The 22,162-nt window shown below is 39.8% G+C and overlaps 1 protein-coding gene across 5 annotated transcripts in view; it reads left to right on the top strand.

Annotated features, from left to right (window-relative positions):
* Positions 1 to 22,162, top strand: part of grik4 (glutamate receptor, ionotropic, kainate 4) — a 391,090-nt gene that overhangs the window by 343,034 nt on the left and 25,894 nt on the right. For all 5 annotated transcript variants that reach the window (XM_088078927.1, XM_088078926.1, XM_088078929.1 and 2 more), the window contains 2 exons: positions 13,087 to 13,290; positions 18,698 to 18,811. In XM_088078927.1, the coding sequence (XP_087935053.1) occupies positions 13,087 to 13,290; positions 18,698 to 18,811 (318 nt within the window). The remainder of the gene's footprint in view (positions 1 to 13,086; positions 13,291 to 18,697; positions 18,812 to 22,162) is intronic.

Here is a 22,162-nt window from a genome sequence, read left to right as displayed (position 1 = left end):
CAAAGACAGAAAAAGATTATTAAAATTATTTAAAATCAAGTTTAAGAATAAGTTTGCAGTCATCACTGGATCAAGTGGGCAGTGTAAAAAAGGCAAGGCAGCTTTATTTGTATAGAACACTTCATACAACAGGGCAACCTACAGTGCTTTACAGAGTAATAAAATACAAAAACATAAACAATACTGATTTACAATAAAGGAGAAAAGAGATAAGATATATAAGGTCAAATCAATTATTAAAGGATGTTTAAAAATCCCTATTAAAAATAGCAAAAGTGCAGACATGAGGTACAAAGACAACAAGCTTTTAAAGACCTACGGTATTTTGACAAGAGCTCCTGGTTTACGTTTTTGAGTTATCAATCTCATTCTCATGAATTTCATATCTCAGGAACGCCTTGAGGGAAATCACACAAACGTCCACTTGGACTCAACAATGAACTGTGGTGGAATTTAATGGTCAAAGGTCAAAGCTCATTGTGACCTCACAAAACATGTTTTTTTTAGCTATTTCTCAAGGATTCATAGACTAATTATAACAACATTTTAAACAAAAATCTAATGAATAAAAAATTCGGAGATAAGGTCATCTTTACTGTAACGTCATAATGATCTCCAAAAACCCTTTTCTGTCCATTACTCAATGCCATATCTCAGGAACAGAATGAGAGACACTTGGTTAGACACTGAATGGGTGCCCACCTTGAAACTGTGCTGATTGCATTGATTTTTTTTTTGCTGCTGGGTTGAAGATGTATGTGGAAGACCCACATTGAGCCAAAAATTGCGCTTCATACCTTTTATTAAATTCCTTCCAAGTCTTCACTACATATATTGTATGAGTCGGTACAGACATGGATTAAAACTGCACCATGACTGGTTGGCGGAGGTGTACAGCCACAAGGCGGTAATATTAGTTTCAGAAAAATTATCATATGCAGCCCACGTTGGAAAAGTGTGCAGAGAGCAGGATTCAGATGCTGGTGTAGGCTTTTAGTCTATAAATGTCAACATATATAATAAAAAGAACTCCTGGTTCTATTTATTAGCATATTAACATCGTCTGTGGTGAGTCATATGCTGTTGACTCACATCTTGATGTAAATGTTGAAGATTTTGTAATATTGTAAAGGAGGAATGGTGAACTTCGACTGTGTCAACAGGACAGTGACGCGAGTAAAACCATTTGCATTGTACCACATGACAGTTTGTCCAAGGAACTGAGACACATGTCAAACTACAGGCAATGTAGACACGTCGCTACAACTTTGCTCAGTTTATTTTATATATATATATATATATATATATATATATATATATACTTTATTGCAATGTTTCTTTCACCATCTTTCAAATTTTTGGAACACATTATTGTTTCAAGTCCACTGCATATTTATATGTTTTTTATGTAAATTAAAGCTTCATAAATAAAAAAAAAGGATAAAGTGCAAAAAAAAAAAAAAAACAGCTTATTTCCCTTTACATGGCACACTGCAGGGCTCCCGTGTCCACTTATCTATTACACATAGTTGATATTTCGAGCACAACTGCTCTTTATCTGATTGTCAGGTTGTTGCGTGTGCGAGCTATTTATTTCCAGGAATACAATGCTGTTCATGAGCTCAACTTTTCTGTTTCACAGACGCTTTGATGTCACATCAAAGATGATAAATGGGTTCATGTTGGAACTGCATAAAGCTTTTCAGCTCTTCAGTCAGCTGCACGTGTTTCATGCCTTACTTCATCCCTCGATATACGCTTAACAAAGTTGCGCACACACTCACACCTGTCACTCGCCAAGCTCCTCCTCCTCGCCAATAAATCAGACGATAACACACAAAACAGCTTGTAAGCAGAGGCAATTTGCCCAATGTGTTAGCCTGAGTGGCTAGCTTATCAGCGGTGGAGCTGTGGGAATGAGAGAAGGACATATTGCCATATTTTGCCACTGAACAACTCACTGGCCTCATTGAGACTGATTGGGATTCAGATGGAACGGTTCATTTCACACATGAGGGAAAGGGCGCAAGGGGAGGTGGAGATGTGAGTGTGTTTGTGTGTGTGTGTGAGTGTGTGTGTGTGTGCGCACGTGTGTGTGGGTGTGTGTGTGCGCGTGTGTGTGGGTGTGTATGTTTGGGATGAAGGGGAGCACAAATGAGACAATATTTTCACAACAGAAAGAGGGTGTGAAAGAAAGAATTGGCCAAGCACAAAGCTTTGATTTCACTTTGGAGATATAGAGTCCCTGGACCAAACTTCGGAAGCCACCAAGGAGCAATTTTCAGTGCCTATCACAGCTCATTCATCATGGTGTGATTGCCGTGTCGCCGTTATCTCGCTTGTGGGCGGCAGACGAGCCACAGCTGAAACCCTCCATAAGAATTCCTTACCTGTAGCACTGGCCTGGGAGCCTGTGTGTGTGTGTGTGTGTGTGTGTGTGTGTGTGTGTGTGTGTGTGTGTGTGTGTGTGTGTGTGTGTGTGTGTGTGTGTGTGTGTGTGTGTGTGCGTGCGTGCGTGCGTGCGTGTGATTGCACTACTTACAGTGTTTATGGTTGCTTTCTTCTAAGCGTTTGTGTGTGTTTGACATGTTCACCTAGCCTTTGCAGGGTAGTTTCATTACAGCTACACATGGCCGTCATCCTCCCACTTCAATTTTTACACACACCTCTAGGAGAAAAAAGGCAGCCACAGAAATGATTATCACTTTACTGCAAGACCAATACTGTGTGTTTGTGATCAATGATTGAGTTTGTTACAGGTGCTGTTTAGGTCTTAGTGATATAATGTCTAAATAGCCTCAGTAGCCACACAGATGTAATGGGAAAACACATTATTTGCTTTCTTAAGATAACATTCTCTTGGTTGTGTGGTCTTTGCTCACAGAAACACACTTAAAGTCACCAGCCCCCTCTCTCTGTCAATGCACCATGCACACAGAAACATATTTTTGCTGAGGGATGCTGCAAAGCGTAAAGTGTGTTTATGTATGTGCAGGAGCTCACAGGAGCTACAGGAAAACAGCTCATGTACTTACATCAGTGGTTCCATCTGCCGTTATTTCAAATAACATGCGCTCCCTCGTCTCACACACAATTCCTCTCTCAACTGCATTTCTAATAATTCATTTTAAACAGTTTTAGACTTTGAGTAGTCTCTTTGTTGATGGCAGTCACATCCCCTGGGAAAACTGTGCGTCCGCTTGTCTTCCGTCATCATTACCTGGCAAAAAACTCCATTCCCAAAGCTATACCCCTGCAACAGAAGTTCTTTAAATCTAAGGAATTTCATCACTCCTTCCAGGATTTTGCTGGCTTCTTGTAACTGTTGTGGCCCAAAGTCACTGATTTCACAGCAGCTTTTCTAAAAAAAAAATTACGATGCAAGTTATGATATTTTTAGGCAAATGGCTATAATATGACATTAAACCCATTCATAAACCTTGGTGTACTGCAAAAAGTTACCTTGGCAGCAGCAGTCTCATGATAAACAGAGAGCGAGAAAGGGGGGGCTGAGTGGATCAATACATTGTGCGCAGCTGTACCACGAAATGAGTCAAATTTTCAGTACAGCTGCAGTTATTGGACAAAATTGCAAGTTTGTATAGAAATTGCCTGAAATTGTGTGAATTGTTGCGATAGCAATATTGCAAAATTCTTGAAATCCTTCATAAAACTATCCTGGCAAATTTCTAAATATCCAACCCATGAACTGACCCCAAGCCTTGCACTTTGACCTGTCGTGATGATGTTTGATGTGATTATGTCAGAACAGAGGAATGAATTGAAAGCAAATGCTATTAGCATGCAGGTGTCTATAGCTAACAATGCAAAATTGCACCTACAGTATATACACCCAGGTGTAAATAGTCACATTAGTTATTTGTATTTCGTTGTATCGTCCTGGGCATCCTAGTAACATCTTAATATGATGTTAATACAAATGGGTCTATTCAGCTATTCTGAGCATTCAGCAGCCTACATTCTAAAAACTGAAAATAAGATTGTGTTTAAGTAATGTCCTTGACTCATTCCTCCGGTACATATTATGTCCTTAGCGGATTGTTTTGCTTCTACTATGTCAAGCAAAATGAGTTTTTTCTTGTGAATTTACCAATTTGATTTCAAAGAAAATCACACATTGGCTTGTGCTACCACTAACCATGACCTCTTTGCGCTTATCCCAACCGACTCCAGCCTTGACGTAGTGATTTGACGAATAATAGCCAATAACAGCACACAGTGGGATCCATAATTACACATAGAAGGAATAGGTGTAAAAGGCTGTAATTTGGCTGTTCTCACCAAGGTGAAGATAGAGACCCTGTTAATTCAATTTGCACATTTTAAACATTTTTTTCACATATATTTTCACATACACATATTTTCTGACAAGCATTTTATCATGTGCAATTCCAAATTCAAAACAAAATACCCATCTGAGAATAGAACCACAATGTACCCACACACATGCACACACACGTGCACACACACACACACACACACACAAAGACAATGTCGCACATTGGAGTGAAAGATTTCTCAGCTTCATGTAAATACAGGTGGTTATTACATCACTAGAAAATCCAGCCTTGGCTGTTACTTAACCCTTTGAAGCCTAAAGCGACATCACTTACTGTTTTCAGATGCCTGTTGCAATTATTCGAACCTTCTATCCCTGCGCAAATTGGCTTGATTTATTTCAAAAACATGAGAAGGGGCAATAAGCACTGGGTAATGAATGTGTGCAGGAAATGAGTAGAATTAGAAAATTATTTTTAAAAAGCTAGGGGGAGAAAAGCTAGGAAAAAAAATATAATTATTATCAAAAATACATATTTAAATTTATGTAACAGAAATATTATAAGTGTAAGTCCTTTTTCCAGGTAATTTTTCATTGTTTTTGTTTTGTTGCTCATTTCCTTCTTCCCATGTATTTGACAGAAGTCAAGCCAAATTGCTCAGGTTTCAAACAGTTAAATTCTACTCATGCTCAGTACTCAAAAAAAGTCAGGACTCCTTGTTACTCCTTGTTTCTGAAAGAACTGAAACGGAGTTTTACCTGTAGGGACATCTGTCTTTGGTGCCAGCTTTCGGCCATTGTTAAAGAATCATACTGTCTCAATATTTAAATCCTAAGTCTAGACCCATTTTTCTTGTAAATGCCTGAAACCTGCTTTATGTCTCTTCTGCAAAAGCCACTTTCAGCCTTTGTCAATTCCAGCTCTCTCGGCCATTCTCTCAGTTTTCCTGCAGACTAACCATGTGTTACTGAGTGCTCTCATATCCTCTCACACCGTTAAGGATTCAACAGTGCACACAGAGCCGGCCAATAAAAGCAGGGGCAGATTTGCTAGCACACGGGCTCAGTGGCACTGAGGCATGTGCACCTGAATCTGCACATACAGACAGAAGATCTGTCCCCATTTCTTGAAGTTAGCCTTTTGTCTCTTCATTCTATGTAATTTGTTTACTATCAAGCACAAAACCTTTTGTCGGAATTGCTTTATAAAAAACGTACATGACCTGGCCCTTTTTCTAATGGCTTTTTATTTTTCTGAGTATTGTCAGAGCTTTTGTGTCTCTTCTTCAAACACCAACTACCAAACCCTGTGAGAGAATTATATCTCAGCTGCCAGTTTGCTGAGCTCTGGAGAGCAAGTTTTTAAGGATAAGAAAACAGTTGAGGAAAGCGAGGAGAGCTGTGTGAAGACATCTCGAACACCCCAAGGTTTTAAAAGGGGGAAACTCTGCTGTTGTGTGTGAAGTTGAATGTGAACAACACCCACTGGTGCACCTGCAGCTTTGCGCCTCCATGTGTGTGTGCGTGTGCTTGCTTGTGTGTATGTAAGAGTGTGCTTCTTCCTCCAAAGTTATCAGTCCACAGCCAGACTCCTCATGGCCTGGGAATAAGAGGCTGCTTTAAAAGTCTGCATTTCTTTAAAGCTTCAAACTCATAGCTTTATTGCTGTTTTGCTGCGCTGTGCAAAAGAAGGTAGATGGAATTTCCTTGTGATTTTGCCTTCATGGAAGACAGCACTTTCATACCCATGTATAGACTTTTCATACTTTTATATAGTTATTTTTATATGATTTTGTTCTCACCTTCACAGAAGGCTTCTAGTAGAAGTTGTTCTTTCAGTGATTTTTTTATGTCAGGGTTTGGTGGAAGTTTTTGGATGAGTATGAACTGCTGCAGATATATCAACTTTTAATACAGGATGTGTTTCCATTTCCGCAACCCAGCACAGATCTGGTTAATAGACGATTTTCGACTGGACATTTTTATAGAGTGACTGCAGCTCAGAAAAAGAGAGACAAATTGAAACCAAGGAAAAGTGACAATAAAAAAGCAGGAGAGTAAAGAGAAGAGAAAAAGAAAAAAGATTTTGACTTGATAACCAGTCAGACAGTCCCTGCAGTCCTGACTGCTGTTGGGTTTTTTACTTGTGAGATTGATGGATGTCTGCCAGGTCTGATTTTATTAGTCTGTACTCAAGCAGGTCAACACAGAGGGATGGAGGGAAACAAGATACAAAGGCAATATTTCTACCCTAAGAGATTGAGCTTCCTAATGATGGCGGCCATTTGTTATAGAATGCTTTTACCACTCTTGACACACATAAATCAACAAGAAGCTGGAAGGTAAATTAAGTGGTTTTTTTTGCTTAATTGAGTATTGTAGTTGGGGGTTGCTCCAGAAAGCTCACTAGATAGAGCCTGCGCCACTAAGGCTGAGTTCATACCTTTGTTGCATGTTATCCTCTCTCTCCTGCCTTTCTTGTCTCTCTCTCAGTATGAAAAACAAAAAAAAGTGCCAGAAATATATAATTGAAAATACATATATTGAGTCATCTTACTGGGTCTCTGTTTTGTTTGTGTGAAGAGCAGTTAAGTGACTGTAGCGAGTTTGTGTGTCTCGTCATTTCTTCCCCCCGTTCGGATTCTGTTATGCACAAAAAGTCTATGAAAGCCGAACTGTGTAATAATGCTGCAGAAATTGCAAGGAAGTAAAAAAGTCTAACTCAGTCTGACTTGACAGCAAGGCTGTGATGTAAAAGCTTCAGCAGTCTGTGAGATATGGAATCAGTATTTATATTGTGCCTAATGTGTGCTGAAGCAATGGCAGGCCTACGGCATGCATTGATGTTAGGTGGCATATGGCTGTTTTAAGGAGCTGATTAACTGATGGACAGATTTACTTTTATAGATTAGTATATGGAGGCACTAACTGGATGAAAACTTGACTGACCCTGAGCTGAGGAAGCGTTTTGTTTTCTCTCCAACTACAAAGGACAAAAGGCTTAAAGGCTGATTATATGCTACACTTTTGTTATTTTCAGTAAATCCAAAGAAAAGGCTAAAATAAACAAAGCTTTAGTTTGTTTTTCAAAATTTTCAAACTTTCTGTGACCCTCAACTCTAAGTCCAATCGTTCCTACTGGAGACGTAAATCTTTAAAAGAGGTTCAGTAATATATAGTTTCATATTTTACAAAGGAAAATATTTTTCTCAAAGAGCTTGCTTCTGTTGTTTTTAGCACAAAACTTTGTTGAAGGCAGTTTTCAGCCACAGATTTGCATCATTTTTATATACTGCTAATCTGCAACAGCATTTTAATGAAACACAAGGTTACATAAGGCATGTTCACTGACAACATAATGTATTTATTACCTACAGCACAGTATTCACCTTTATAATAAGATGTCCACTCGAATCAATTACAACATAATAACACTTTTTTATGAATTGTTCAGGAGCTCATACTTGGTTGAAGTTAGGGAGAGTTTTAATTTAATATTGAAAAAGTGCAGAGTGACTTAAAGGGAAACTTCTCTATTTTTTAACCCGCACACAATTCCCCCATGTTTTCATGTCTAAGTGACAAATGAACTAATGAGAGGATCCTACAGAGAAATGACAAAATTTTCTCTACCTGTCTGATCTGGTCTGTTTGTTAATGTGTGTAACCAAGTCTCAGTCGAGGAGAAACCTTGTTCTTAAATATTGCACACTTTCCACATGGTCAAAATCAGCTAAATATTCATCCATTGCATAGAACATTTTTAGATAACACTAAGCTGAGCAAAATAAACTCCTCCTGGCACTCCTCTCTCCAACAATCACTAACATTTCCACTGTTGTGTTCACTGCAACAAGTCACATCTCCCAAATCTACTTGGTCACAAGAACAAACAGATTAATGAAAGGCAAGGAAATGGGTTTCATTCCTCAATCAGGTTCTTACTGTGATGTTGTCAGATACTTCTAATAATGATCTGAGTCTGTCAGTGGCAAAAACAAGCACTTTTAAAGGACGTAAATTCATGGTGCAGTATTGCCCATGGGAATTACATAACAGCCTGTTTCACTGCTGGTCTCTCTCAACACTGAAGCGTTTTAAAAACTGTCTCCATTCGTCACTTGAACGCAAAAAATGTGGCAAAATCGGGTCCAGGTTAAAAAATTCAAACAAAAACACAATCTTTTCCTGACTTTAACTAAAGTGCTGTTGCTGCTTAAACCTAAGCACAGACAGATGACACCTCAGTGTCACAGTCTAGCACTTTGTACACTCACCACCCCTCCAGCTTCTGTGTGGGGTACAAAAATGCAGCACTTCTTTGAATAATGCCGCTTGTGAACCTGATCCAGGCACCAACTCCCAGCACAGTGTGATTAGGACAACAAATCAGTATTATATAAATGCAATTACTCAAAGTAAAGAGCAGGGGCCATGTTCAATGTTATGAGGGAACATGTAACCTAGTGCAACAGTTTTGCCCATTGGTGTGTTTTAAGTGTTTTTTGGAATACTTTGAAAATCTATGGCACATAGAAACAAGCTAGGCGATATCAGGTTTGGTTTTATATTTTTCATTAGCTTTTATTTTTATTTCGTTTTCAATTTTTATTTTCAACTCAGTTTAAATTCAGTTATTTTTCAGCAGTTTACTCATTTCAGTTTAGTTTTAGTTGTTTAAAAATGTTTAGTTTGACTATGTTTTATTAGTTTGAGGACAGATTTATTGCTTGTTGTGTTGACAAATTTGACCAAAGACTAAAACTAAAGATATTTACTGAACATTTGTATTCATTTGTTATTTATTTATTTATTTGGTTTGTAGGTATAATATAATACAACATAATATAATATAATTTAAGCTATTTTTTGTTCTTTTATTCTTGTTTCTTATTGTCTTTTATTTTATTTCAGTGGATTCAAGTGCTTTTTTTAAGAACTAGTTTTAGTTTTTAGTTTTACTAGTTTTACTCAACTATAACAACCTGGAAGTTGAATTAATTCATTATTGGTTTTGTCCGTGAGATTTGTTGACAGTGAGAAACATGGACATGAATAATTTATGAGGCTTATCCTGTTTATGATTATATTCAGGATATGGTATTTACATGAGCACAGAGAAATAGGGTTAATCATATTCCCTCTATGCATCCCAGGTTCTTTTGGAGCACTCCTAGCATATTTGGGTTTCACTTAAAAGGTATATGGTGTTTACATGCTCAAACACATAAGCAAGATACTCCAATAACCCAGTCATACAGGGTTATTCGTGTCAATAAGAAAAAAAAAGAATATTATCAAACTTGCACGTGTGCAGCTCACATAATCTCACAGTGAAGCATCTCGTAAAAAAGTTTTTGTCATCAACTCCTCTCTGTAACACGCTGCAGGTTATTGAATCCATATGCAAATTCCAGGTGCAGAGTTGATCAGTAGTCATTTTATTCTTTGACTTATCACAGAAGAACAGGAGGCTGTGGCTTCTACCGTCCAGTGATGTAGTGAGAAGAGACAAAGGTACCCAATCTGGTGTCAAAGTGTTTTGAACACCTCTGCCTCTACACATCTACAGGTGGAACCACGGGGTTGCGATGACAACAGGGCAAGACAAAGTAACAGTTTGGCCACCTGATGTGCAGTTCTCAAACATTCCTGATTTTAGTGGAACACACTATTTTTGTAACTGTCTCCGTGAGGCAAATCAATGGCCAATAAAACAGCCACCGCACAAAAAAGATATTTCCAGCTGTGCCGATGACAAAACAATTTCACTTCTATTTCAGTTCTCAAAATATAACACCGCTGCTTTTGCTTTCACCTCCTGATCGCTGTCACAGTGGCTTTGAATGGCTTACGCAGCCAGCTCTGAGGTGAGTCATACACACTCTGCAGTACGCATTTATGTCGGCACAAAGAGTCAACAATCTTTTGAACAACCTTGTGGTTAAGATATGAGAGCTAGTATATTTTTTGCATAAAGACATAAACTCAATAAAACTTGTATCTGCAATGACAAAGATAACTGTTTTGTTTTGTTTGTATCAGAAGTGGAGAGTATCAGCACGAGAGAACGCTCAGGCTTGTTAATCACTCTTATCTGATGTCATGTCGCCAAACTAAGTTGGTTTGTGTGTATTCACAACCTGAGTGCAGCAAGAGAGCAAAAGCAAAGTGGTACATAATGCTGTCTTTTTTTATGATGTACTGGAGCCCGAGCACACCAGTCTGACAGTTGCATTATTTGAAAAATAGCACAATAAGGGTGGCTCCAAAATACATCACTGCAGGGCTCTTTAAATCTTCCTATAGCATCAACTAAATGACAAAACAAGACATAAATAAACAGACAGCCAAACACAGAGTTGGTTCTCTAAAAGACAGGTTGTAAATAGGTGCGTGTGTGTGAGAGAGAGGAAAAGTGCTTTTATTTCTTATCCATTTTCTGCTGGATGTAGCAGATTAGCACATGTCTGTCTGTCCCTGATTTTAGTGTCTGGCTTTTAGTGTCTTCAAATCCACAAATCTCAGTGTTCATGGAGGGCAGTAAACCTGATGTGAACTGTGACCTTCAGAGGACGAATGAGATGCCTCCGTTATTCTTTCAGACTGTGAACTCTTTCGTTAGGTTCTGTAAAGCAATCACATCAAACATTAAAGAGGCACTGCAGCAATTTAGTAGTATTCTTGCGGAAAATTGTGGAGGCCTTTTTAAAAAGAATCAGCAAAACTGAAGCAACAGAGTCTAAAATATCCTGACTTTTAGTCTTCCATACACATTGAACAGTTTTTATTTTCACAGGCTGTATAGGACTGTCTGTGACAAATAAACTAAATAGTGCAGTTTGTCAGTATCTGTCTCTGTATTGCTTTGCCACACAAACATTTTTAGATAATCAGTTGGAGATGTGTTGAGGAAGGTTGTTTTTACGCCTGACCTGCTTGGTTTGTTTAGCTTAGGTCCTTTTGCCAGCTTAGTGCAGCTCATTTTGACCGGTGTGGAAACTGTCAGTTTAGTCCTGGTTCGAACCAAACAATCGAACTGAGATCGTCGGAAAAGGTAGATCTTGGTAAAGCTCCAAGCGGACTCTGGTGTTTGTTTGTTTTTTGTTTTGTTTGTTTGTTTGTTTTTTGTGGTGTACAAACAAATGGACCAACCACAGGAATTTATAATAGCAGATATATGATCTAAGTATGATTTCAAAAGCCAGACTACTGATGAATCCATCTTCTGATCACGAAATCTGTCCGTGATCTTATAATTGATGTGTAAAAGATTATGATTATTTATGCTAATCATTGGGTAACCATGGTAACAAGTATACACATTAGCACAGGTACTTGCCCTGCTTAAAAAGCTGTTTAAGTGGTTGTATCTGACTCTGTTTCTCCTTCAGTAATGAACTGTCAGTTTATTAAGTCCATTAAAGAATGTGAAACAGCGATCCCACAGTAATAAACCCCAAATCATTTCCATACAAGGTGCCTTCTTTTTGTCCTGTCTCTGCCTTTAGTCATCATTCATAATGTGCAGCTGATTTGCAGTCTAAAAATAATAGCTTGAAAACTGCACTCACTAGAGTGCAGATCTTTGCCAAGTGGCCGTGCGAGCTGCAGCCGCTCTGGACAATTCTTGTAATTTCAGCAGATGCGCCGCATCGTGTTTCAGAAGCATCTCAGAAGCTGAGAAAAATACACACCTTGTCTATTTTTGACTAAGCCATAGCACATTGTACAGTGCAGATAGTTTTCCTGTAAGATGCGCCATATATGAAAAATGAGATATAATTATGAGGATGAATGTATTTTTTATAACTAAAGGATAGCCACAAATATTTGCTACATGTCATTAATAACTGGAATTTTAATGATATTTACTTTGTCTATCGGCAACAGCACAACAAAGGAAATATTGACAATAAACACAATTAAAACATCCACAAAAAACGCACCACATAGCCTGCTTACTTTTGGTAGAAGTACAAATATTAAGGAAAAAAAAAAAACTACCTGTAAGACTAAAAAAACATTTTTGAAACTTTGGGGTGTGGTATCACCCCATCCCTTAGTCAAGGTGGTGACGGAAATAGCAAAACCTGTGACTAAATTATCTCAAAACATGACTAACTTAAGTAGTTCATGAGGTATGAGGTATGGATTTACATGTGAACACGTATTATGTGGTCACATATAGGAGAGACATGTGACCTCATATTGAAATAGGTTTCACATAGGAATTTACACAAAACACCATTAAACTGTTTCAAAACCACATGAACTTATGTGCAAAGCACGTGTTTCACATATTTCATGTGATTGCATGGGTTTTTACGCATTTGAAATCGATGTAGCTTCAAAATGAGATCAAGCTTTTTATGGATTTCAGTTTTGTCCACACTCATACATGCACACACACACACACACACACACACACACACACACACACACACACACAACCAAATGCATGATTCCCTCAAGGCTTAAGCATGGCTGAGATAATGTTTATTATCAGTTATTTCTTCTGCTGCATGACCTTCTGTCAGTCACCAGGATTTGTGAGTCTAGATGATGCAGGAGTACGTTCGCCTGAACTGTGATATCAACTAGTTACCTGTCAGTCTGTATAAGTGAATGTTTACTCCTCTTGGTTTGTTTGTAAAATGTCAGTGTGAACAGAAAATGGAGCAGATCTAAATGCAACGTATCCTTTTTTCCCCTTAGTTCTGGCCAAATTATCCAAACTACAGGCGTGAAAGCACCCTAAGACGCAAACCGTGTGTGTTTTTCAGGAGAATCCATACGTGATGCTGCGGCAGAACCACCAAGACCTGGAAGGAAACGATCGTTACGAAGGCTTCTGCGTGGACATGCTGAAGGAGCTTGCAGATATTCTCAAGTTCAAGTACCGCATCCGGCTGGTGGGCGACGGCTTGTACGGGGTTCCTGGGGCTAATGGATCATGGACCGGCATGGTCGGAGAGCTCATCTCAAGGGTAGGATAATATGTACACATGCATAGACTGAGTGTAGCCTGTAAACCTGCAGCCAAAAAGTATTATTTTTATCGTATCATATATACGTGGAAGCACACCAGAGTCCAAAGTATTTCCTCGAGGCACTCACAAACACAAAAGTGTATCGCTCAGCTCTCATATATTTCACAGCTAGCAGCTTTCCTTCATGTCATACACACACTTTCCATTCAGCAGCTGGCCTTTTCAGCTTAAGCATTGTATTTTCCAAAACAGTCACAGCTTGTTGGTGGCTTGTTCCCTGTCAGCTCCTTTCCTTAAGCCGTCTGGACTGACCTTAACAGACTTTCCTCCTGAATCACTCTATGTTGTTGCTGTTAAATTTCTGAGTGAGGTGTTACACTCCTCCAGCTATGCTGTATGTAGCTGTTAACAGGCAGATAAGGTTATATATAAGGGAGCTGAGGGGAGTAGAGGGGGAGGAAAATAAGTGAAACAGGCGTAAAAAAATAGTGAGGAGGAAGGCTGGATGGAGGGAGTGAAAGCAGAAATGGAGTGAAGAGGGATTGAGCTGATCTGAAGGGGTGATCTGTCTTAATTCTGAGGGCTAATGGAGGGCAAAGTCATTAAGTATGTAAAGCAAGGGAGAGTGCCTGCTCTTGTTATTGTTCCAGCCCGCAACCGCCCTCGTTCCCTGTAAGTTGCCTGTAGAAGGCTGAGCTTCATAATGGCCATGGTAGAGGTCAACATGTGTCTTTAGCCCATTTCCCACTGGGCAAAAATCCCACTAACATTTGGCTTTTGTCTTTGGAGGAAAGGTTACAATAGGCATTATTTCTAGGACCAATGACTCGGCTCTGGCTCTGATTGGCTTTGATCTGCAGTGAAGGAAACATGACCCACCCACACACACACACATATACACACACCGTGGACGTATAAGTATTTGCCCCCTGTTCCAGAGCGATGCAATGACATGCCACCACAAATTTGGGAGATGTAAAGCTGCGGCCACACTCTGTTTAAAGCCCCACAACATGCTCCTACATACTACAACACAGAGCCACTGATGTAACCTGCTACAAATGTGACTTTGTAGTCAATAAATATGAGGCCAAAACACAGCGATAATCCACTTTATTAGTTTGTTTTATTCATTTGACACAAACATAATTCATAATCTTAGTAACTAATGTAACCCTTACCCTAACCTTTACTGCCTCTCTTTTAACCCGAACATCATAGCTAGCTAAATATTAACTCAGTATTTTCATTACGCTTCTGTATCAAGAAGTGAAGGGGGCTGGTTGTGTAGCTGTGGTGGGCGACTCACTCAATCAGATCAGTCTTCTCAATCAGAAGAGACAGGTTTGTTTGTGGTAATTTATTTCGGTCCTTGTTAACAATTTTCCAAGAGGAACACACTTAATAAAGAATAAATAACATCATGGCATTAAATCAAAAGGAAAACAAAAAGTATAGACCATAAAGGTATAGGCTGAAGCACAAGCTTATTAAATCTACCATTTTTACTTGGCATATTCTCATGAGTAACTCTTTCAATACAAAGTATACAATGTGTCAGAGAAAAAACAAACAAAAACAGAATTAATATCAGAAGGACGAAAATCAGAAGCAATGACAGAATTCTGAAACATTTCAGACAAAATAATAATCATAGCCTCGTTTTATATTTGCTTACCACCATATTTTTATGTATTTTTTATTCGCAGAGTGAATGAAGTAAGCATAATATTTAATACAGATTACAGGTGTAATGTTTAAAAGATGATGTAATGATTAACATTTGACAGTCTTGGCACTTGGACTCCAGAGGGAGATTTATAACCGAGGGGCATCTGAGCAGCAGCGAGATAAATCCCCCCTTGAGTCCAGACACTGGAGGTGATGGCTGATGACTCTGAGAGTGATGAGGCTGGTGAATCTGTGCAGACTAGGCAGCGATGGGGAGGTGGAGGGTGCACACAACTCTAGCTTAAATCAACTATCACTCAATTGATAGTCCCAGACATTTACAGTGAGAAATTCTGATTGATGTAACGATTAGGCACCACAAATCCTGTCCATACATGGAACACTGTTTTTTGAGGTTTTTTTCATCAGGTGAAAACACGGCCGGATGGAAACTGTCACAGCCCTCTGTTACTCTGCTGGATGGCATCAGGTTGAAACGTTGCCGGGGGATGGTCCCTATAGGGAGGGTAGGAGGGGTGGTGGATTGGTCCAGCAAACCCCAGACTTTCACCTGGTGTTTGCTGACTGCAGTAATTTAAAGCCAAATTAAAATGTTTTTTCCTGAACCTAACCACACGCTTCTGTTCCCTAAATCTGAACACTTTTTCCTTTGTTGCCTTAACATAACCATGTGCTTTTGATGACATCTGAGTGCTGGTTGTTGCATCACGCCAAAGATGACACAGGAGGACACCTGAAGTGTAATATGTAAATGCAAAAGCCTACTGATAAATATATGTGACAACATGGGATGAGAACATGTTGGGCCTCAATGCTGCCTTCTACTGTTCAATGACCCTGTAAAAAAGCTGAAAGCTATACTCATCTACTGCAGTTTACTGCCAATGGAAAAGGAGTCTTTCACCTATTTGAAGTGAGTTTACCTGCATTGTAAAATAAAATGCATATGCATGCTAATTTTGGTGCAAAAGGGTTATCTGACAGCAGCTTGAGCTGTGGAGTTGCAAGGACGAGGGGGTTGGACACGAAGCTGAGTCGTGCTTGAAAGGGATTTGTCATGGGATGGGGGACATCTGGACGGATGTTCCTCAGTGGACAGAAAGGCTTGAGCTTGTTTGGTTAAAGGCTTAGAAAGGAATGGGGAAAGATTGTGAAAGATTGTGAAAGAAAACAAAGGAACAGCAGTGGCTACAAGTTTAAGGGATAAGTTGAAAGGATATGAAATATACACTTGGTAGCAGCAAAGGAGGAGAGCCTGAGGTGATTCTGGACAACAAGTCCCTGTGTCCCTGCCAGTACCACTCAGCTTGAACAATATTTTACTGTGTGAGGTTGATGAGTTTGACAGGTTTCAGACAGCCTGAGTTAACAATGAGACATGTCAGGAGGAATCCAGACCAAAGTGTAAGGACAGTATGTCCCGCGTCATTAATCCACAGCACCGCAGTTAGAGAACAGAAGCATCTCCAAAGACTAAAGTGTTAAAACCAAATCCTAGAGGGTAATGTTTAATTCATCCTTCACATTCACAGGTTTTATTTTGCCTTTTTTTCCCAACTTAGCATGATATGATTGAATGCAAGTGGAAACAAGTATGATGTAATATTGAACAGCCAATATTACAGTTTTTTTTTCTCACTTACACTAGAAGGCATACCGGCAAACAGGCTGAGGAACCCAGTAATCAATATTAATATTCTATCGGCACATAAATATTTCAGTGGCTGTTACGACCGTGTGTTCATTTTTCAAAGGATCAGTGACTTTCTTTGTTGAAATTGCCTGGATGGTTGTTCCTTGCGTGTGGCTTGCTTCCGGCACTGGGAGCAGGCGATCAGACTTTCAAACGATGGAGAGAGAGAAAAAAAAAGGACGAGGCTGGGGACAGCTGATGATGGAGGGTCGAAGCCTGCGGGCTGAGGGTAGGGCAGCAGGAGGCATTAGGCTTCAGTGCGGAACGTAGGCTGGGGCGAGGTTAAAGAGGTGGAAATTTGGACACGTAACGCACAAATTGAAGCACTGAGAGAGTGAAATTAGGGCTTTTTAGGTGAAGCTCTAAATATCTCCTGGTACCATTTTAATCCTGCTCTAAAGGTTAAAATAATTATGGGAAAAAAAAGGATCAATTTTCACATGGCGTCGAATAGCAGATACACTCTTTCATGCACGCCAGATGCCCCTCTCCCTGTCTCTCTTTCCTGGAGATACAAACAGTGTGTTGTGGATTTTCAGAGTGGCGTCTGCAGTGCTGCAGCAGAGCTCCCCTCTCTTCACTCTCATCCTCCCATTCCTCTCCGTCTCCCCAATCCTCTTAGTTCTCCTGCAGCAGACAAAGAGCAATGCGTTGCTGCTTTCACTCTTCGCTCCTCGGGGAGATGAAAAATCCCTTGCAGTTGCACTTTGCTGGCCTGTATTATTAGCAGGGAGCCATCCAGCATTCAGCGTACATTGACCATTTCTACGTGTGTGTGTGTCTGTGTGTTTCCAAGTGTGTGTTTTACTAGCCACTGCTTTGTCAAGTGATTTGTCTTGACAGTGTTCCCTTGGCCGGCCACAATGGTTACCCTCAGCTCTCTTGTGCCCTACACACACACACACGCAGATGCAGTGCCAATGCTGGATTATCCTCACCACAGATAGCGCTATTGGCAGACAAAGAGGCTATGGCATACAAAAGGGCATTATTAGGGAATTAGAATCTAGTAGCCCTCTTCTTGTGTCATCCGTTCAAGCGTTTAAATGATTGGTTATGTCATAAATTGCTTGTGTCCTCTCTTATGACATCCTGCTGTGGTTTCTTAGCTGCACTCAGGCTGACGGGAAAGCACTTCAGAGTAATAAAATCAGCACAGAACATCACTGGCACATACAAAGCCTAATGCCTAGGGGCCACACCCATCACCATAGACTCATTTCACCCAGGACACGACCTTTTCGCCCTGCTACCCTCTGGAAGGCGCTACAGGTCTAAAAAGACCCGCACCTCCAGATTTCTTATCAGCTCCCATATGCCATTAAGAAACTGAATACTATTAAACACCAGGACAGTGTTTTAATGTTGGCAGAGTGCAAGACTAAATGCATTTACTGATTATTTATTACTGACTATTTATTACCGTTGTTTTTGTGTAGATATTTGCTGTTGTTTTTTTTTTATTTCTGTGTTTTTTTGCCTTCTACCATTGAAAGGTGATTGCTGAAATCATGTTTTCTTTAAAAATAGATGAAAACATTAAGAGCAAAAAAAATTGTAAAAACTTTTAAAGAAAAAGATTTTTTTTTAAATTAAAAAAATCACCAAAACATTTTTAAAGAATAAAAAATTCATCAAACATTTTTAAAGACAAAAAAGAACATTGACAAATGCGTGGTCATGTTTTCTTTATAAAATTTTGGCAGTTTCTCTTTTCCTACAGAGAAAGATCCCAAATCCTAGAAATGCCCCTGGTTTTAACTAATTGCACCTTATTCTTGCAATATATATATGTATATTTTATTGTGTTTTAAGCTCATATTTATTTACATTTTCTCAATTGAATGTGTGGTAATTTCTCTTATGTGCGGACCTTGAACTAATGATTAAGGAGAACTCTGGACCCAGTGGCTGCACCAGTTGGGAACCGTTGTTCTAGTCTATTCTCAAGTCCTCAGTGCTATATGCCTTTAGCTGTGTGTTTACATGATGAGATTCTTTTTTTCCTCTGTGTTTCAGAAAGCTGACCTGGCAGTTGCAGGCCTCACCATCACAGCGGAGCGCGAAAAGGTCATTGACTTCTCCAAGCCCTTCATGACCCTCGGCATCAGCATCATGTATCGTGTCCACTTGGTAAGTTACCTCCCACCTGCCCATTCCCCACAAACACGCACACACACTGATTCTAACCGATCGAAATGGCTCTCGAACAGCTTGCGAACGTGCCACAGCAGGCTGTCAGCCTTGTCTAATGGCTGGAAAAGAACCATTCTCCCTTTTGGACTGTAGAGTCTGTCTCTCTTCGTCTGTCCAAATCCTTCCACAAACTCTCCTCCTTTGAACCTCATCACCTCTTTTACCTCTCAGCTACTCAATTCCCCCTGCATCTGTGTGTTTTCAAGGCCGTACCCTCGTCTTCCTCCAACCCTTCATCTCGCTTTTTTGCTTCTTATTTATCTTCCCACCATCATTTCCCGTCTGTCCCTGCAGTCTCAACTTTTTAATAGTGTCCGGCTCTTTTCACTTCTCCCGTGTTTGCCCATTTCCTCCTTCTGTTGCCGCGGCCCCACAACCCCGCCAGCACCAGATGGCGTGTTTTACTGTGTGAACTTCCTGCTGAATGTACCAGTTTCACAGTTGTTTTCTGCCTGCCCTCTGCTTAGGTTTGGCGGTCTTATTCACACAAGCAACGCCCTCCATGCTCCACAGAGAGCGAGCCCGCGCAAGAAACAGTGAAACAACAGCAGCGCAGGTGGAAATGAGCCAGTGTTTGCAGAGTCAGTGGCCCATTAATCATTAGCCCTCACCCAAAACCCAAGGTGACACTGCGGGGGCCAAGTATGGCACCAGCTACAGTCCACACTCATGGCACGTCCGTGGTTTCCCAGAGGGGCGTTTACTCACATTCCCTCTTCCTCCTTTCTTGTAATCCTCCTTCCTTCTCACCTTCCCATAGTGTACACACAGCGCTAATAGGTGTACCAGTGAGGGACTCAATTGAGCGGCAACAGTTGGGGAGAATCAATCGATGCTCGCAGCAGGTGCAGTGTTAAATGGGCTGCAGGGTGGCGCATCACCTCTGAAGTGGGAGGCAGGCAGGCGGATGGCAGCAGGAGGAGGTGATATGGAGCTGATGTCCCTCGGGGCGGGCAGAGTTGAATTAGCACAGGCTTGACCCAGTTGGCTCCAAATTCATGAATAAGAGGTCAATAAGAAGGAAATGAAGAATGCGGTTATTATTAAGATAAAGCTCTGCTCTATGGAGAGAAGAGAAGAAAAAAGTACAAGATAAGACAGAAAGTGAAGACAGGTGTCCCTTGTCTCTGTCTCTCTCCCTTTGCCCTGCCATAATTTCCTTGTGCTCTTTTCGCTCTCTCATTGCCCCTTGGCATTTTCTCAGATGTGACTCAGAGCAGTCCCTCAGCATGGCTCTAAAATTCGATATTTGAATTTCTGTGACTGCACTTGTTTAGTTCTAATCCACTGACTATTGATCTGAGGCGCAGGGATTTCTACAAGGGGGTTTGCTGCTTATTTCAAACTTTAAATGAAAATTTCAGTCTGATCAATAGGAACGGCGAATGCAATAAAATAAAGGCGCCTGTTGAGTATTAATTACCCTCAGACTATCAGCCATTTAATCTCCATCTCTCCTCTTTGCCAGTATGTATGCACTGTATGTCTGACTCTCTCTCTGAAAATCCTTTTTTTTACTTTTACTGTGCATCTTTTTTGCCTTGTCATTAACTTCTATTTATTATAAGACGGCAACACATATTCACATTCCGGGCCAATCGATAAAGACAATATTTTCTCTCAGCAACAACAATATTGTAAAAGGCATAATCCTGCTTTGGCAAAATTACTCGTGTGTTGCAACTAAGCTATAAACAGTTTCCCAAGCATCACTGCCTTTAGGCACAGTTCAGACCAAATGCTTTTTTTGTATAAAACAGGAGAAAAAGGCAACAAACCGGGACTCAAACTCTGTTTGTTGCTCCACTCTAAAAACTGTCAACTTTCATAGTCAACTTTTCTGTGGCGTAGCGTCAAATCACAACGCTTAATTACCTGTCACATGATTTTGTGTCAGTGCTTTACGTTAAACAAAAAGACAAGGGACTGTCTTGTGTACTGACTCTGTGTATGATTTTCGGGACACCACACTGAAATATAAAATATAGAAACAAATCTCAGACAGCTTACAGTTTGTCTGCAGAAGGTGATCTCTACCTGTCTCGGCTCTCCAGCAGTCTTGCTAGACTATTTTGTGGCTGGTTGGAGGTTTGTTATATGAGCTGTTTCAACATACCAAAGTTCCTAGGCCACTTAGTCTGCAACGTGTCTCGGTTTTGACTCGTGTTCCAGCTCATGTGAGGCAGGAAAAAAATTGAACAGGTTTTTTTTGGAATCCAAAAAAGAAATACAACAGGCAAAGTCCTTCCAAAATCACATCGTATCTGGTCCAGTACAAACTGGATTTTCTATTCTTAATCTCACTTACCACCTGTAATTACATGATATAAAACGGTATTACATTTTGATTTGATTTATTTAGCACATACTAAAAACAACAATGTTATACATTTTAAGAAAAGAAGGCATGCCGGGGAAACCCAGAAAACCCTCAAGGGGCTTGACGGGTGAGGTTCCTCACAAAACTATCACTCAGTGCATACAGTCTCTTACCACTGATAAGACAAAACATTATAAAATAGTTCAAAAATATATATACATATAGGCTTTCATAAAAAATATTAATAAGAAAAGACAGGCAGATGAGGGCAGAGAACATGATGATAAGAAAAAGAAGAAGAGAAAAAACACATCATTTTGGGCTATTGTTGTAGTAGGATATTTTTGACAGATTTTTTAATGATACAAGAGAAAGTCTAATCAGGTGAGGAGGAAATTAAGTCGATATATTTGAACCTGTATGTGATACTAAATTAGGATGAAGTGTTTTATGATTGGGGGTGTAAAGGAGTGGAGTGCTTTTCGGGTGGAGTAATTATGAATTGATTGTTAGTGATAAAGACATCATGAAAGAAGAGGGAAGTGTTTTATTTAACGAGCCATGTAAACATTGAGCAACTTGAAAGTTGTTAATTTGATACATATTTAGTATGCCAAGTTTGTTAAACTAATGAAAGGATAAGTCATAGAATTATAAAGATTGAGGGAGACTTTTGTGTTTATGAGATAACAAAGTCTTCCAATTTTGGACCCAACGGATGAAATGTGAGGTTTCCAATTTCATGATTGTATTAAGATTTGTTTGGGAATATAAAAAACTAGTGTCATCAGCAAATTTAATTTTTGATAGCTGCCCTGATGCATTGGCTAGGGCATTAATATATATATAAGAAAAAGCAATGGCCCAAGGATTGATCTTTGAGGGACACCACATTTCATCTCAAGAGGAAGAGAATTCACTCATTTAAATGCAGTAAACTGTAGTCTGTGTTCCAGATAATTAGTGAA

Source organism: Plectropomus leopardus, chromosome 6 (assembly GCF_026936395.1).
Source record: "Plectropomus leopardus strain MGB_pleo_1.0 chromosome 6, ASM2693639v1, whole genome shotgun sequence".
NCBI classification, from domain to species: Eukaryota; Metazoa; Chordata; class Actinopteri; order Perciformes; family Serranidae; genus Plectropomus; species Plectropomus leopardus.
The sequence above is the reverse complement of the archived record's forward strand: the minus strand, read 5'-3'. Positions and strand labels throughout refer to the sequence as shown.